This window comes from Pseudopodoces humilis, chromosome 3, assembly GCF_049639895.1.
Source record: "Pseudopodoces humilis isolate 2021_Gansu_Grassland_sample_001 chromosome 3, ASM4963989v1, whole genome shotgun sequence".
NCBI lineage: Eukaryota > Metazoa > Chordata > Aves > Passeriformes > Paridae > Pseudopodoces > Pseudopodoces humilis.
In genome coordinates this window covers 43,327,473-43,345,753 of record NC_142202.1, presented here as the reverse complement: position 1 = coordinate 43,345,753, position 18,281 = coordinate 43,327,473, and the positions used below count along the sequence as shown (strand labels likewise).

Genomic DNA, 18,281 nt, shown 5'->3' with positions numbered 1-18,281 from the left:
GACCTTTTTCCTAACAGGGAACTGAAAGAACAGATGGGAACCTGGAAAACACTGCTGAAGGAAACACACATTTGTAATGTGTGATGGCACAACAAAGCCAGGATTACCCCACCACAAACCCTTTAAACACCACATTGAACAGGCATAATAGGCAGGGTAAGAAAAATATTTGGCTTGTGATAAGGAGACTGTCCCACAGTGCAGGTCCACCAGAGAGTGCTAGGAGTGTTTTTTCCAGCTTCGTTACTATTAATGAGAGCACACCACCTTCTAGCAAGGGGGAGCGGGATTTTGACTGAAGGCACTTCTCACAGCATCTGCATGTTCTGGGACAGGAAAAGGACCTGGCACTGTAGAGCACTACATAGAGGTGGGTGTCCTACCTGAGAATTTCAGATACATTGCCTCCGGGAGTGAAGTGAAACACCCTCTGTTTATACTGCCCAAATACAGCCTAAACAAATGTCTTGGGACAGTGAGAAGGTATATACACACAAGAAAGAAGCATAAGTGGCTGCCCATTTGGGTTATTCTCTTGCACTAAACATGTAGGCTGGGAAAAAAACTACTTGTCAGCAAGTATTGGCAATTTTCAGAGCAATCACCTAACTACCAAGTCACAAATCGTGGAAGTGGAAAGAAAAATCCGTAACTCAGGTTTGCTATATGTGGGTTGAAACAAGGAAGAGAGTCCATATTTTTTAAAAAGAAGTAACATTAAGCATAGAATTTGGAAAAAAAACCTGGGAAACAACAAAGGTAATAAAAATAACCTAGAGAACAGAAAATTGAATTAACAGTGAAGTGGGCCCATGCAAGTTAGTTCAGGAACCTTTTGGATTAGAAAAGCTATCAGAAATAAGAGAACAGCATAATAAACTAGATGAAATTATTTTACACGTACACAGATACAAATAAAAATACAAAAAATTCAAAAGGTTTGAACAGAGATGAGGGAAGAAGAGAAATAAAGGAAAACATGTCAATGGGACTTGAAGGTTTACAATGAAAGTGAACATATAACAAGAGTGAAAAGAGGGGAAAGAAACTGAAATGCTGTAAACCAATTAATGCTCAGAATTTAGAGGTTAATTTTTTATATTTTTTTATTTATTTCTTTTACTGCAGAGATGCGTGGCATCTATCAGATATGGAGAAATATTAAAATACAAGCTTTCCAGAATACCTAGTGGGAGAAAAAGGCTATAAAATAAACCTAAACATAGAGAATGATGAAGATGACGGACTCTGAGCATTCAGAACTTTTAAAACAACTCCCAAAACCCCAGAGAATTTTAGAAAACAGAGGTTTTCTTACGTCTTTATATTTCTATAAGGCATAAGAGGATGCTGGTACACTAGAGTGATGCTACAGAAGCAGAACTAAATTAATAAATGTATACCCTGATGGCTCTCAGCTGCAGCTCAGCATTTCAGCACTGCGACAAAGTATTCTAACACACGAAAAGATCCTGCTGCCCTCGTACTTTATCCTGCAAAATTGTGAATATGTCTTCCACTTAGACCAGTGCATATTGGTTTTCAAAGTCAGGCAGACAGCTTGTAAAATGCTCTGTGCTTTTAGAGTTCTGTGTTTTCCCTTGGTCTCCATTTCCCCAATCAATCCACTCTTACAACACATAAGTAACCTCAGCAGGGGTCACCACAAGAGGCAAAATGCAAGCAGCATAAAAATGAGGAAACACCTACATACCGGGCCTTTGAGGAATTGAGTCAGAGAAGGCTTCTGTATGCCATCTTCTTTTAAGAATAAATAAATCAGGTAGAGAGTGTGGCCTCAGTGAACTGTACATTGTCCTGGAAAAGGTGTGAAATTGTGCTCCATATGATTAGGAGCTCAGACAAGCAGGACTTCAATTAATTACTGGATTGCAAGAAAACTTCATACAGCATGAGATGGAGACAAATAGACCATGAAGAGACTGAAAAGTATTGTGAGCTAGTAAATTAAAAATTATAGAAAAGGAGTGGGAAGGAAGAGAACGAGGTATTACTGCACAACCCAATTCACTTTAACACTAATAGAAAATGTTGCCATTCTGCATTGGGCTTTATTTATCTAAAAAAATACCAAAACAGGGATTGCTTCTCTAGTTATTATTCTTTTTATAAAACAACAGTACCAGAACACAAGTCTAACAGAAGTTATTGCTTTTAATGATCCTGGTCATCTGCAAAACACAGTAAGATCCCTCTGAACTGATTCCAGCTGCAACTACAAAAATGACATATAAAAAACCCCAGTTACTGAGCATTTACAATAAAATCTTTGCTGAACTCTGGCAAAAGACAATTGTCCTGTCAGTTAAAAGGCTTTTTTTTTTTTTTTAAATCTAAGGTTGTCAGCTTCAATTACTAGCCATTAGAAATGATCTATTCTGCTTTTGTCTCTATAAATATGTTTCCACTATCAAGTTCTGGTCTCTGAGCAGGTAGTTGCGGGCTATAACCAAAGGATTTTAGACTTCTGCTCTTTAAACTGAACAAAGATGGCTCATATCTACAACTGGTTTTAACCAGACTCACTGGCAAAAACTTTTAGAACACATGGGCTTTATTTATCATTTTCCTCTGGTCTATAATCCATACTGGAGACAGGTTGCAGGCAAAATCTTTTTGAGTATTGGCCAATTTGATCTTGAAGCATCCTTGGACTACAATACTGACATACCATCCATGTTTTTTTGGGCTGGCAAAAGACTAAGCCAAGTACTTGCCAAAAACTGTCAAAAGCTCTGTTCAACACTACAAAGCTGCAGGAATTGTTGTGTCCCTGTCTAGAATTCTGTTATTTTCAAGTATTCCCCAGATTGTCATTACTTACCACATAAGCAGAAAAGATATGGAGAAAAAAATAGCTAATCTAACAAATATCCAGATCTATGTTTTTAGATTGCAATCTAAGGTACTAAAAAAGGACAACACCATTTTTGATGCTTCAGCCACTGTCTACAGCTTATTTAGAGGGCATCTCTCCCACTGGAATTATATCCTTCCACCTAAGGATGTGGATGACCACTTCATGAGCTAATGAACAATGATATGTTACACCAGTACTCACACAGTTTTTTTTCACAGGTACTGAATAGAAGTGAAAAAATGTCACAATTCTAACATTTTTCTGCTGGCACAGGAAAATTTTTATTTTAATCACTAGATCAAGGAACATTTAAATAGACTAAGAACTAGATCAAGAACATATATATACCCAGAAGACTGCACACTGGAAACCTGAAAATACAAGGACAATAAATTTCATTCAGGTTTTACTGTTCATACGGTTTTTACTGCAGTAACAAGAACAAATGCGGGTGATTCTGTTGAAAATTCCACATTTCATATGCTCTGAACTTGTAAAAAAATATTTTTCTCCTAACTACAGAGAAACAGTATCCTAAAATAATACACTGTAAAAGTCAAAGGGCTGTTAAGTTCATTGAACTAAAATCAACAGCAAATAGCTTTCAGCTTAAACATTCAAAATAAAACACCTGATTCTTCTGTAGTAGAAGAGGACTACCAACTTCAAAATTTATCATTTTGTCATAAAGCTGGAGGATTTCCTAGTTAAAAGAATTTCTGACCAAGTTCTGCACTTTCTTATGTGGACTGCACTTTCATCAAGGTAAGACGACTTGCATCCAAACAGCTCAGCTCAGAAACAGATGCTGCAGCTTCAGTGTGGGGAGTGTCACAGGGGAAATCCTGAACTCTGCCGTAACTGGAGGCAAAACTCATACCAGTATATATGGATCAGAATTCCTGCCTCCACGTTTTCAAAATTCTCTTTCCAATAAAACATTCAAAATGCAGATTATGAAAAATCTAACATAACTACTGTTTTCTGCAGGATTTAACATTTTCCAAAGGTTCTTAAAGTCAAGCCTACAGGGAGACAAGGCTGGTGCCTATTTGCTCTTCTCTGACACAGAGCACAGATTATTTTTCTCTGTAGAATTTTTTAGAACACAGGAACTGGGAAAAAAATTAGTAGATAAAATGTTTCTATGACTTCTGATCCAGATACAGGATTGTTTATCTGCACAAAAATACACATAGTTTCAGCCTGTCATTTCCAGCTCACATTGTTAATTATATTTCAATGCACCTCACTAGATAAGAGGTATAATCCAGCCAAAAGCATATAAAGGTTGTAGTCCAAATTATGCAAGGTGTCTTGCAGCTGATAATTCCAACAGGTAATGAACTGTTTAATCTTATGCAGCTTGGCAAACATGCCTGTTTATCTTTACCCAAGCCTTCAACATGCACATCAAACCAAAGATATCATCCACAAATATGAGTGAGTCTTCTTTTCAGTTAGCATCAAATTTTTAATTATATTCTACTACAATATTTTTGAATAAAGAAAGAAACCAGGTTCAAACACAACAACAAAAAAACCCAGCGTTTCAAATATCCAGTTCTGTGAATTTTTATTTTTCTTACATGGTCTCAGCCTATCAGTTGAAATCTGGCAGGCCACCAGGAATAATGATCACAAGCACCTGTTGCACATGGGCCACAGATTCTTTGCAATTACAGATGACAAAATCCCTGGGCCTTATACTATCACCTGCTACTATTGTCTCCCATGCCTAAATATCGAGTCTGTGGAGCATACACCTGACAACAGGATTGTAACAGAAGCAGTGGTTACCTCCACGCCTCGTACAAGGAAACTGGCCCAAATCAACTGGAACATCAGCAAACTGCTTCTGTTCCTGCTGAAGTAAGAACAGAAATCAAACTGAAGGACATGGAGTTCCAGCTCCTAACTTCAGGCATTAGCAATCCTTTGGTTTTCTGCCTTTTGTTCCAGTTTATGTCTCCAAGGACAGAGAAAGAAAATTCTTGAGTGAAAACTTTCAGTTCCTGAACTGGAGATGGAAGGTACTTAATTCTGCTCTAAATAATAAGATTTCCATTGCCTCAGTAATCACTTAGGATTTAATGGAAGTACAGAAAAAGACTAAAAGCTTAGAGAAGATGTAAATACATTTTCTTGGGGGAATCAAAGTCAGAACAAATAATGTCTCTTTCTTCCATTTAAATTCTCTATTTCTACTTGTCTATCTTGGTAAGAGGTATAAATTGGAAGAGGTTCTCTATTGTAAAGCATTCTTTACCATAATACATGCAGCATTTAAATAATTTTAGAGACAAAACCCAGCTCTTCTAGAAAGGATTAGAATTTCAGTAGGTTTATTCTGGATTTATCATCAGGTATTATACCTCCTCCACTTTTCAATAAATATTTTCTATTACTCCAGATTTGGTTATACTTCTGCATCCCAGTGGGTATAAAGCATGCATGGAACCCTGTGGTGACTGAAGAAACAAACTATGCAGTAGTTTGTAGCAGACAGTAATTTCATTCACTGCAAATATTTAGTTGGGAAAACTCAGTCAAGGCTGGTAACAACCCTACTTTACAAAATCCTTTATAGAAACTTTCATTTAGCTTGTATCTTTACTACTGCATTTGCAATTCCAAATGTAAATTTGCAAAGGAAACCTTAAACAAAACAAAACAAAAAAAGCAATAAAGAATGAGGCAGAAATTACTCCACATCTGACAGTCAAAAGGAAAAAAATCTGGAGAATAAACCCCTGTATTTCATGAGGGACACCTTGTATTCCAAATGGAATGGTATCCCAGGGGTTTCTTTTGCTTAGATGTACATACTTTTAGATGCTGTATCTGAATATTGCCAGTCATAGCAAAGCAAAGATGAAAGGCAGTATCTGAGAAAAATAAATATCTGACTTCAGTCAGCGAGGTGAATTTACTGCCAATGTAAGGAGATGTAATTCTTTACAAATTGCATGTATTTATGCAATCATAGAATTAGCTTTGTACACTGTAACTCGAGAACACTGTCAAAACTCTTGAATGAAAACTTTTGTATGGAAATGTACTAAAGTGCTAAAATTTTGAATCAAAATACATACATCTGAAAAATATCTGCAATTAAAAGGTTAAACAATATCTTCACTCTGTGCTTCTGTGGCAGTAAAGTCTTCTTCTAGCACATCAGTTTTTTGTCAGTGATCCCAGATGACCCAAACCAACATTTTCTTGCTTACATCTAAAAAAAATAAATAAAATCTAAAACATTAACTGAATGCAAAATGCTGTACTATTTTTATCTTCAATTTGCAGAAAGTCTGAATATTCGAAAGGATAACTGCCTAAGATTAGTTTCACTGAAGTACTACTTGAAAGCAAATTAACACTATTTCTTAAATATTCTATCCATTTCTATACTCATCTTCAAGAGAAACTAAATGAGGCAAAGTATTCTAAAGAGCCCTTTGCACACTTCTGGGACCTGAAAATCTCATGCCATGTTAATATAACTTGAACAACATTTAAAAAAAAAGAAAAAGAAAAAAAGAAAAAGAAAAAGCAAAACCATGCCGTGTGACACCGAGAATAAAAACCAAAATGAACATAACTTAAAGAAACCCGTAAATGGTAGACCAACTGTTCATTGACTTTTGCAATAAAACTTGAGGTTTTTAAGAGACCAAACACTTATTTTGTACTTCAAACCTACTAATGTTTTGGCATCAAGTTGTCAAACACATGCTGTAATCCCATCCTAAAGGCCAAATACGTACAGGCAGTACCCATATGTAATGGCAAAATTAACAGAAACACAAAATCAATTCCCTGAGTGCCTCCATTACCTCATCTGGGAGACAAGGAAAGCAATATTTGAAAATTAATTTGATCCTATCTGCTAAGTGTCACTCCATATCACTACTTTCCTAGGTCCTCTTCTGAGCACCCCATCAGCAGCCCCACAGACCTTCCTGTCTGCCTCTGAGCAGCTCATCAGACACATCTTTCTGACAAAACTGGAATTCTCTTAATATAACATGTAGGAACAGCAGCTATATACTATCAGGAAAATAGTTACAAATTTCCTACCATGATATATTCAAATTCTAGAAGTGGCAAAATAAAGAATGTTTGTTGGTTGTAACCAGGGCTAGAGTTTGAATTACATAGGGGAACCTGCTCTATCTGGGCAATGAACATAATATACTATTTTTTTCTCTCTTCTTTAATCCTAGCATTTTGGCATCTTAGCATCTCATTCTTTTTCAAACCAGCTAGAGTCATTAAGAAAAAAAACAAAAAAACATGGATTTTCAATCTGAGCCCAGTACCTCAGAAGATGCAGCTGCAGAAATAGAATCGAATGAAGAATGATTAAAATTGGTGGTATGAATTTCCACATTTATTCCAAATTTAACTCATCTGTGTTGCTTCTTCCTACTTACTCTGTTGCATCGCTGTCAGCTGAAGAAGCTGAACTAAAAAGCAGAGCAGTGCAGAAACCTGGAGCAGAGACGGCAAACCAGAATAATTTGATATGATGCCCACTCCAAAAGTTTAATGCACCGTGTATATAGCTGGCAACAGCATTTCAGATGTAAAGGAATAAGTTGCCTGGAATAATCTCAGAACTTTCTGTTTGCTTGTTTGCCTGCACACCAGCACAATAAAGTGTCCACACTGCATTACAGGGGGGAGGTTGCCCACCTCCCATTGCAATAGGAAGCTGTTCAGTGACACTATTCACCACTAGATTGCACTTGCACAATTACAACAGAACCACTCCACATATCTGTGGCCTTAAACTTAAAAAATCTTGATGTCTTTATGCCCATCCTAGTCAAAGATGACATCATATTCCCTGAAGAGACCCAGCATAAAACTTCAGACCAAGCTTTGTTCCTTGCAGCAAGGTAGATAACCACCTCTATGACTGCAGCATCCATGTCAGGTCATTTCAAGAGTTACTATTCTGTGTGTAATTACCTCATACTGCTGTCCAAAAAGTATTATACAGGTACATAAAACATTTCAATTAAGTTACTGTCATCACATCTTGGAAGAGATAGAAGAGAAGCTCACCTTTGAGCATCAACACAAAAACACCCTGATCAAAAGATCTCTACAGATATTGGCAGGCTTTAAACCAAGCTGCTTTCTCAGTTCAAGCTGCCTGAATATTTCATATTTTCTGCATTACACATATTTGCATCTAATTATACAGAAAGGCCAGATTAAATTTAATACCTCCATTGCATTTATACAGACTAAACCTCTATGCCCCAAGTGAAAACCAAAGTATTTTACACATTTAAATGAACAACACCACACAAGATGACCTTTAAAATCACCATTGTAAGAAACACAATTACAAGTGACTCAAGATATATGGCAAACTTAATTATGCTTAAACATACTGTTTTCCAATCTTTTCAATCATGAGAAAAATTGATGTCTAAAATTAAGATATATTTGAGATTTTAGTTACAGGAAATGCCTGGCAGAATTTACTCTTTTTACGTTACTAAATTCTACTGATAGTATTTATCAAGAAAGGCAATTCTAAAACACAAAAAAAACCCTTTAACTACTTATGGTTAAATATTACTTAACAAAGATGATGTGGATGATATTGTGAAAGCACGAATGGAATGAAAATCATTAGTCTGAATTTGATCCTCAAAGCTTGGTAACAATTTGATACGCAGTTACTAACATTATAGAATTATAAGACCAAAAGATGTCTATGTGTTTACTAAACTTGTAAGATCTCAAGTGCTTTAAAATGACCTAAGAAAATGAGACCCATGCTCAAAATCAGTGAAACAGAAATAAACACAGAATAAGCATAAGTGTGCGAGTCCACACAAATGCAGGAACACCAATTTTTTTAATGAAACAGCAGAGAGAATACTAATGAGCAGAGGGAATTACTCATGCTGTACTTGCCCAAGACAACACAAAAGGAGCTCTGCAAGACTGGGCTTCTTGAGGGTTTTGTTGCTGTTGCTGTTTTATCCTTTTGGGTTTTTATGTGGACATGACTTTTCCATGTTGCCCAACAGAAGGCTGCCAAGTGCTTCTTTGGAGTGTCAACTGAACGTCAGCTCAGAGTAAAGGATAATATCAGGTGCACTGCCAGTCCCATCCCTGCATCATCACCGAGGGTTTTACACCTTCTGGGAAAGCTAAACAGAGGGACCACTGGCTAAATCCTTCAGGATCACAGTTTACGTGGAGATGGCCGTAGACATAAGCAATAAGCCATTCAATTTCACCACTCACTTTAATGACAACAAGCATTTCATAAAGGTGTGACATGCAGAACTTAATGATCTCACCCAAATTAGAAGTGGACACAACAGAGCAGCTTCTTCTCCCTCACAGAAGCCCATCTGTTACACACTATGAGGGTTCTTCTTTAATGATTTATTTAAACAGAGGTAATCAAAAGGTTCAGCTCTTCAGTTTAGAATCAGATAATTGCTCAGACGGACAATGAACTACAGAAACAATTATGGAAAGCCTATTTGGTAAAGAAAAACTAGCATTGAGGAAGAGCATTAAAACCATCACCTGAAAAATCAGTAAAGAAAAGATGGAATCATTCTGGTTATGTCATAGGCACATGGGTTTATGTCATACTTCTTTTTTCAACAATTAAAAATGGTGTAAAATTGTTGATGATCTTTAGACATCTTCAAACAGTATTGCAAAGACCAGTTACAAGGAAAAAGAGAGAAGCTTTCGTATTACAGCTATCATTTAAAATAAATATTTAAACAAACAAAAAAGGTAGCTTTCCCAGTACAAAGTACATGGCATGTGTTTCTATTGTAAGACTTTGTGTTGTACTCATCAGAATAAAAATGTCTGAAATCGAATAAAATTGCTCTGTAGCAAATGGTCATTAACACTTTGATAAATCACATCCTATACAATTGTATATGAAGCATGGAACCTTCTTTTCATAAATATTTCAGTATGCAATAGTGAGCATTACATTAAGCAGCACCACTAGTGGTTTCTGCTGTCCAGACAATATTAAGTCTTAGACTAATTGCATCCTTCACAATAGTCATATTTGCAGCTTTTGGAACAATGACTAGAAAAAGAATAGCAGAATTTTTCTTAGTCTTCAAAGTACATTCTGAATACATTTTATTCCCAAGTAGTATTCTAAAGTCAAAACATTGGGATTTTTTTATTAAAAAAAAAAAAAAACGAACAGATTAAAAAAATCAACTCCGATAGGTTTTTCTTCTGTTAAAAGGACAAAACACTGTGAGGTACTCTATGCAAGCATGCAGAGTGTGTGTATTCAACAAAATAAAGTGAGCCTGACAGAAATTTCCAGCTTCCCAAGAAACACCTCTGCTACATCTAGTTTGTTGTTTAATAAATGTATCTGTTCAATTCCAGAAGCTTTACTGTAAAAACAGGCTGGTAAGAGCTTTAGGACTTACACAAGCAATTTCTAAGACAATAAAAGTCAAGGATGGCAACAGGAGTTGAGCAGAGAGACTGAAATATCAGCCTTCAAACAGTAGTTTGGGTTTTGGTGTTTTTTAAAAGGGTTTGTCATGGGGTAGCTTCACCTTTAAGACAGCTTAGAAAGAGGGGAAGTTGGCGCTGCTGGTGGCTGCTGGGAGTTTTTCCTCCTGACTAATTATCAGTCATTTCCAAGAATTGACAGCAGATCTGACCATTAAAAAGTGAATTCAACTTGTAAACACCCCCTTAAGAAGTACAGACAGAGTGCTCTTGCCCTCTTTGGTTTCCGGCTTTTGACAAGGTAACAAGGTCTGTCCTGGCCTCCTTCCCCCCCGCTCCAGGCCGACAAGGCCACAGGGAGGGGTGGGGGAGAGAAGCAGAGTCGGTCAGCCGAGCTTGGTTTTCAGTTTCTGCTGCGGGACTGAAACCTAACACTATGAACTCTTGCAGCTTTCTAAAGCTTTTAATTCTTTTACTACTTAGATAAATGAACAGATTACTCTTTTTTTTCAGAAAAGACAGAGAACGAAAGAGACAATCAACATGCAAAAAACATCATAGAACCACTAAAAACAGTGAGAGAAAGAGTTAAGTTTAAATAAGAAAAAGAGAATAAGGAGATGCGTACAGCTGAAATATCTTTCTGTTAAAGCTATGGAGATGGATAATAGTAGTTTAAAAGACTCCTTTAATTCATGACTAGAGTATGGGAGGAATAGAGTGTTCAAAGTGTGGACTTTTTAAAATAAGAGTAATTGTGATACTGTGAGTTGCTGGAGATGAGTAGAGTGAAGATTTTTTGAAGCCTTGAAGGGCAAAGCAAAAGCTGTTTTCCAGGAAGGCTCTCAGAGACAGATGAAGAAGACTTCTGCCTTTGAATAACTAATCCTTAAAATAGTATCCCTAGACTCATTTGACCCATGCACACCTCGGAGTGATGTGGAATGGGAGGAGTGAACTCTAAAAACTCCATACATTGGCAAAAAGAGACTTCTGTTTCTCTACAAAGACTGAAAGAAAGACTCTAGCAAAAATTGAGACTGTTTTTGACCACCAAAGTTCTAAAGTTTTTTTTGTCTCTATGTTATCATGTGTACAAAAGAATGGTTAAGTGGTGAGAGATAAAAGGGTTTTCTGGAAGTTTATTCTAGTGTTCTTATTCTTGTAGTTTGTTAATAAACTGTTTCTATTCCTTTTAAGTTTTAAGCCTGTTTTGCTCTTATTCAAATCCATATCTCACAGAAAAAAAATAGTAATTTTTTAGTTACTGGTTTTAAACCACGACAGGGTTAAAAAGCTATTTTCATGTGCATGAAAGCCCTTATTTTATACTTCCTCTAGAAATTAATGCAGTACAGAAATTCTACTTAACATGACTTGGCAAGCACAACCTAGCAATTAGATTGGGAAGCATGGTCCCCCCCCACCAAGTTGTGTGTATACATACATTACTTATGGGAGGTGCTTTCCCAAAAGTGTAATAGGGGCAGAAAACAGCTGAGAGCAGCCAGGAAAAAAATTCAGCATACGAGGAAGGAAAACTTTCCCAGCAGCACTGGTAGTGAGGAAGCCACAAGAAGAGGGTAGGTTTTATTTCCAGCCCTGGGTTACAAATGTCAATCAACCCAAGCCAGGATTTATAAGTACAATCCAACAGTTTGGCAGACAGGCAAGTAATTAAGCTTCACTTGTCTGGAACACAAGTTTGGTTGTTTTGGACTGTAAAGCAGTTCTCTTCTTTGCCATAACAGAACCTTCTGACTTTATAAGACAGGTCTGCTCAATGATCAAGCACAAGACCTTCAGCGATTTTCCCAGAACCATTGCGTCTTCAGCAGCAGTCCAGAGGAATATAAAGCTCACAAAGAAACACAGCACCACTTTGGTTTCATATGTTTATTGCAAGAGATTAATTCAATCAGGATTGATGCTAGACTGTCAGCTGGGCAACTGCTTCACCACCATTTCAGGTAAAATTACATGACCTCTAAGTCCCAGGCTTTCCTATCTGTAAAATGGAAATAACAGTTGATCACTTTTACAGCAAGCGTTTTGACGGCCTCAGAAGAAAGTCAATGTCTAAAGGGCAAGTTAGTACTATTCATCCTAAAATGCTAATACATAGCATTACTTGTCAATGCTTCTATTATCCAACATGAAAAGCATATTTTTTAGCATCTCTAAAAATATGAAAGGATTTTTTGTCAAATTTCCTTCATAGAGAGCACTGACAGCTCTCAGTGCAGTAAGCCAAGCCTGATTTTTGCACTACATCTGCAATATCTTTTATACTTGGGCAGCTGGCACAGAGTGAGAAAATTCATTAACATGCTAATGATGTGTCCTATTTAAAATTCCAGCTCTGATTATTGTGTGATTAAGTCTCTTCCCTTGACGTCTGCTTCCTTATATCTGCATTACTATGAGAAATCAACAATTATTAATGAAGTAAAAAATAGGTGACCAATTTATACACAAGACAAACACACACACACATATTTTAGCATTTAAATTTTTTGTCCAGTATTTTCCATACAAAGCAGTATTAGGTTCAGTAAAAAAAAATAAAGTTTTCAAGAAGGTCGCAGGCACAAAGCAACAATTCAAGTACCAGATGACATAGAAATAGACACGTATAGGACCGTACACCTATAGTGTACAGGATGGGGCAGGAACACAGAAAAGGAAGAACTGCCTTTCTCTGCAGCAAGGCAGATTTTATTGGCATAAATGAAACACCAGGCCTAAGGCTGTGAAGTAAGTCAGGTCAGTTATCCCAACTCAAATCACACCTTTCACAGTGCAGACAAAGCCAACACAACTATCTCCAGTTCTTTCGAACAGCAGGAAAAAAAAAAAAAGGCAACAAAATTGTATTCCAATTCTTTATGCTTTATTCTCTAAATATAAAAATGCTGTGCAAAATAACACTGTTCCAAAAAAGTGGCTTCTTTTCCTCAGGACACTATCTGCATACTGTTTTCCAGAGTACATCTGAAGGTTTACATTTAGTTAAATATGTTGGTATCAAACCCATGCCAGTGTTCTCAAATATTTCCATTTTGTAAAGGAGAAAATAGGGTAGATCATATGTAAAGGGGGCAGGGATGATGAAAAGGGAAGATGCCAGGTTTCAATTTATGTATCTCTGACTAGTATCTGCTTGACAGCATTTTATTTTAACAGAAGGATAAATTTCTCCTTATGCCTACAGAATCACAGTAAATTAAAATAAAATCTATAGAGTAAACACCCTGTATTTTGAAATTTATTGTCACAAAATGTGGGACAGTGGAGGTCAGGTAAAGAAGGTATCTCCTCTCAGCTGTATAAATCCAAAAGTGAAAAAAAAGACTAAACTGATACCATTTGTGGTATCAGCAAGTGTCTTGTATAGGCTTGATTTAAAACCCTGCTAAACTAAACACAAATGAAAACATACATGTGTATTACAGGAAGTTTAATTGTCCTAAAATAAAAGAGAAAAAAAAACGGGCTGATTAGAAGGTCAGAATCCTTTTCAACTCTTTTGAAAATCCAAGTAAAGAAGCAGCATTGCCTGATGTGCATTTCTGGGTTTGCATCACAGTGCAATTTTGAGGAACCATTTTTTAAAATTTTATCTAGATTTTAAAAAAGCGAATTCTTACCTAGAAGTGTGTGAGTATATACATTATTCTATGCATTTTTAAAACACAGTATTAGATGTATCCAGATGCCTTTTTTGTTTTAAAATAGCTCTGCTTATCCACTTGCCTATGAAGAAGCTTCATATGCTTCTAAAACATAGGCACCTTTCTCTCTTCACCCAACCTACTCCTCATAGATCCTGAAAAAGGAAAGACATTTCCAAATTCTAAAGCTTTAAAGTAGCTCTCAGGATTGTATTTCGTTTAGAGATAATTTTAGTATATTTGTAGTCAATCAAAAATTACTGAGCCTTTTTGTTTAAGCAAGCAGCAAGGTCATTTTATCTACTTCAACTTCAGGAGTGAGTAGAGCAGGCAAGAGAGTAAGTCAAGTCTAGGAATGACTTTACTATTTGATAATTTGTCAGTAGCTCTCCCAGTAATCACAGACAACCTCCCCAATTCCACCATGACACTACAACCCAAGCACACTGCCCATAGATGTGTGAGAGCAGCACTTGGCAAGTTATTTAAACTCCCACTCAAACACAAATTTACTATGAGAACTCTTGCTTTCAGAATCAGGAATCTCTTGCACCTCATACCCACCACCAAACATACGTACCAAACATTTAGTTTCATACACCAAACATGTTCCTATTGTCACAGCCAGACACATCTATTGCTTCTGCATAAAGACTACATGTTCCTCTGTATGTGAACACATCACTGTGATTAAAATGGGCTTAGAAAAGAAAGGTTTTGAGAACTGGGCTAAGGCATATTTCAAAAAGTGGTATATTGCTGGGGTATCCCTTGCTCTCCACAGCCTCCTCCAACTCCAGGGGAAACAGCTGAGAGGATATTGAACATACTGTTTCTCTAGGTCACTGCCAGACTTTCCTCAGAACAATCAGTATGTTTTGTGAAATGCAGAACGATTCATCAAACCCAGCAGACCTTCAGGAGATCAGGTCTGAGCAAAAAGCTGTAGCAATCTGTAAACTACTCACCAAAGGCAGTCTCTCCTTGCTCAAGTTCTTGTTTCAGCCTGGTGTAATCATCTTGAATTCTCTCTAATTTTCGTGTATTTCTGGCACTCAGAACCAACAGTTCATTGAGAAGTCCTTCCAGTCCCTCTTTCTCAGATGTTAATGATCTTATTTCTTCTGCAAGATCCTTTGCAGTGCCAAAATTACTTCCTGCATGTTTTGTGGGGGCAGGGGAAGAAAGAGGAAAAAGACAATGAGGCAGACACTTGCAACATCAGTAGCTTACATAGCAATCCTGGGAAATTAGGCAATTATACTTCCTAACAGCACTGAAAGGGGGGAGAAAAACTGCTTTGCAAGCATCTATTTAATTAATATTACAAAAATAATAATTGTAGCTGATTTAACCTTACACACACAGAATTATTTATATAATTCACATTTTTTCAGGAAACCTGTTCCTAAGGGTTCACAGTTCAAATAACATCATACTGTAATTCATTGATCACTGCAGTGTGATCTATCAGAACATTTTTTTCTTTTAGAAGACCGCCTCAAATAACAGCGTATTTGAAACAGAGGCCTTCAACCTGCTGGACACTGAAGTATTTCCTCCCCGAACAAAGCAGCCTTGTGCTGGTTTTTGTAACAAGCACCGGAAGGTTCTTTATGAATGACACATTACATTTCTTAAATGGCTGCACCTCAAGCAAAGACCATAGAGAGATGTTTTTCTCAGAGAATACATTCAGAAGTCACAACCCTCCACTTCTGCCTCTCCTTGAAGCATGAAACATCACAGGCAGAAGGCCTTGGCAGCACCAGCTCACGCTGCTCTGGAGTATTTAAAAATGTCTGGTTCCTTTGGACAGGCATCCAGAGTAAAAAGTTCAACTCCCAAGTGGTTTAGTCTAGTAATATTTATCCACTAAACTACTCTGAAAACCAGTTTTATAAGTAGCTGGAGAGGAATTTTTTCTTACTTTGCAAAGAAGTCTTCTGTAATAAATAGAAAATGACAGGGAGATCCTCAGCCATTAAATTACTTTTAAACAGCAACAGAGTAACAATGCTACATTTACATAACTGTACCAGAATCATTTTAATGATTGAGATACTTGGCTGGGGGAAAAAAATCCCACTAAAATATACACACACAAAAAAAAACCTAAACCCCACCACAACACTTTAATCAAAAGAATTCTTGAAAAAAATAATTTCCATACAGAATTGCCCAACAAAAGAAGATCTTTAACATAAGTTTTAAGCTCTGATATCATCCTAAATTAGCAAAAATTTAGTAGTATGATTTAATAAGTAAAGATACTTAGTAAGTAAAGGCACTTAGAATATTTAGCCTTGAAGCAAATACTAACATAAAACAAATCCAGTCACAAAAATGTCTCATCAGCTTCTGAAATTACTTTAGCCTCCTGAAATCACTTTATAGTACCACTAGCATTATTCAGACGTAAGGGCTCCTTTTTGGTTTTGTTTACACAGTAAATTTTTTGTTTACACTGTTGCTTAGACACAACAGATCAATTGAAAAGTTTATTTTCAAATATTAAAATATAATCCAAACAATCAAATCCACATCAGAATATCCTAAATTATGGCACTATGTCTTTTCAACCTGCAGTCTTCAAAGTGTTGGTCACAAAGTCTTAAAAGGGAATGCTTTGGCTGCTGTTCAGTTTCTTCAAGACAAGGAAGTAAGAATGGGATGCAAGTATTTACAGCGGTCAGAAGATGGCAAACCACCACCAGCAGCTGCCTGGAGAGGCTCCATTCCTCCAGAATGCCAGAGTGAACAGAAGCACTTCCACCAAACACCTACAGCCTGGAGCAAAGATGCTGTTGCAAACTCAAGTGGCTGTATGAGGGCAGGTGTGCCAGAGGGAGGCTGTGCTTATCAAAATTTTGGAAAAATACTATATCAAATAAGTCAAAATTGAAAGTTAAAGATCAGTTAAAAACTGAACATTGCTCAGCGTGGTAGTCCTGTTTTACATTTTTTTTTTGGTGTTTTTTTTTTAGTCCCAAGGCTATGACAGTTTCATTCAACCTCTTCCTCCTATCTAACATTCCTCAAAGTTGACATTTTCTTGTTTCTTTTTAACAGTTCAAAAGTCCTTCATTTCTAATTCCCAGTTAAAACCCTATTTGCCACTTCAGTCTTGCAATTACAAATAAATATAAACATACTTTACAAATAGCATATGTAGGATCTTACAAATAGTAGGATCTTATGCTTACCAGTGTTTTACTGGGAAACAACAGCACAGATTTTATTACCTTAATTTGTCATGTTTCCAAATGGGCAAAACAAAGCAACAAAATAAGCAAGACAAAATCACTGGGAAAATGGCAAATAATCAGATGCTTCTAAGGTAACAAGACTTGAGTCCACATTTATTCACCTGAACTCATCCCAAGCATCAAAGCACAGGAGGCTTAATAAAACATGAAGGTGAGAAAATCTTCATTAGAATCTGAAGCCTGCTGTTACATTTCAGAGAACAGCAAGGAAAAAGGTATGATATTGCATATGAAAGTTTTATATATACTAAATGGATCTGAATTCCCAGAGGAGAAGTTTATATCGAAATTCAGGCTATAAGGAAATGGCACCAGATACAAACTCAAAAGCAAAAGACACCCTACCTGATGCAGCTTCCCATGACAGCAAAAATGTCTGAAAGTCTGCAGTGAAAATTCAGAAGAGCATACAAAAACTCAGGTATCGCAAGTACCATTACCAGTGAGCTCTGACCTCAATCCCAGCAACCAAAGTAACTGTTTTCTAAATGCCAGAAGAAGGTTGATTAAAAAATTAATATATAATCCATAGCTGCCAGCATTGAAAAACTTGCCCTCCTGGGTTGTTTTTTTTTGTTGTTGTTTTGTTGTGGGCTTTTTGTAGGTGTTTTTATTTTTGTTGTTGTTTTTTTGTCGAGATGTCACATTGGATGCCATACAAACATTCTGAAGACATATGTCAACTTTATTCTGCTAATGCTCTCAAAATGTTAACATTTCTCTCTTTGATAATTTAATAATTAGTTTGCCTAAGTGAACACAATAACTTTGTCAGCCACTCAGAGCTGTGTATTACACAGCCATATCAGTGAGAGAGTTCTAGTTGGTTGATATTGGTTAAGTCAGTAGAGTACTGTATATAAATTATATATATATATATATAATCTATATAGATAAATATAAAATACAAAAGAGTATTCAATACTCTTCCTAGGAAACTCAAAAATCATGCAGCCAATAGAACTGTCTACT

General features: G+C 36.6%; 1 protein-coding gene and 1 long non-coding RNA gene across 8 annotated transcripts in view; one reads left to right on the top strand and one right to left on the bottom strand.

Moving 5' to 3' along the window:
* DISC1 (DISC1 scaffold protein) overlaps positions 1-18,281 on the bottom strand; it is a 193,052-nt gene that overhangs the window by 83,536 nt on the left and 91,235 nt on the right. For all 6 annotated transcript variants that reach the window (XM_088052570.1, XM_088052574.1, XM_088052568.1 and 3 more), the window contains one exon: positions 15,009-15,197. In XM_088052570.1, the coding sequence (XP_087908696.1) occupies positions 15,009-15,197 (189 nt within the window). The remainder of the gene's footprint in view (positions 1-15,008; positions 15,198-18,281) is intronic.
* LOC106629163 (uncharacterized) lies at positions 10,653-17,704 on the top strand. 2 transcript variants are annotated; one of them, XR_001332328.2, is made up of 3 exons: positions 10,653-10,675; positions 12,141-12,336; positions 16,630-17,704. It is a non-coding gene; the product is annotated as an uncharacterized LOC106629163 (long non-coding RNA). The 2 variants fall into 2 exon arrangements; XR_015772135.1 differs by having other exon boundaries at positions 15,533-17,704.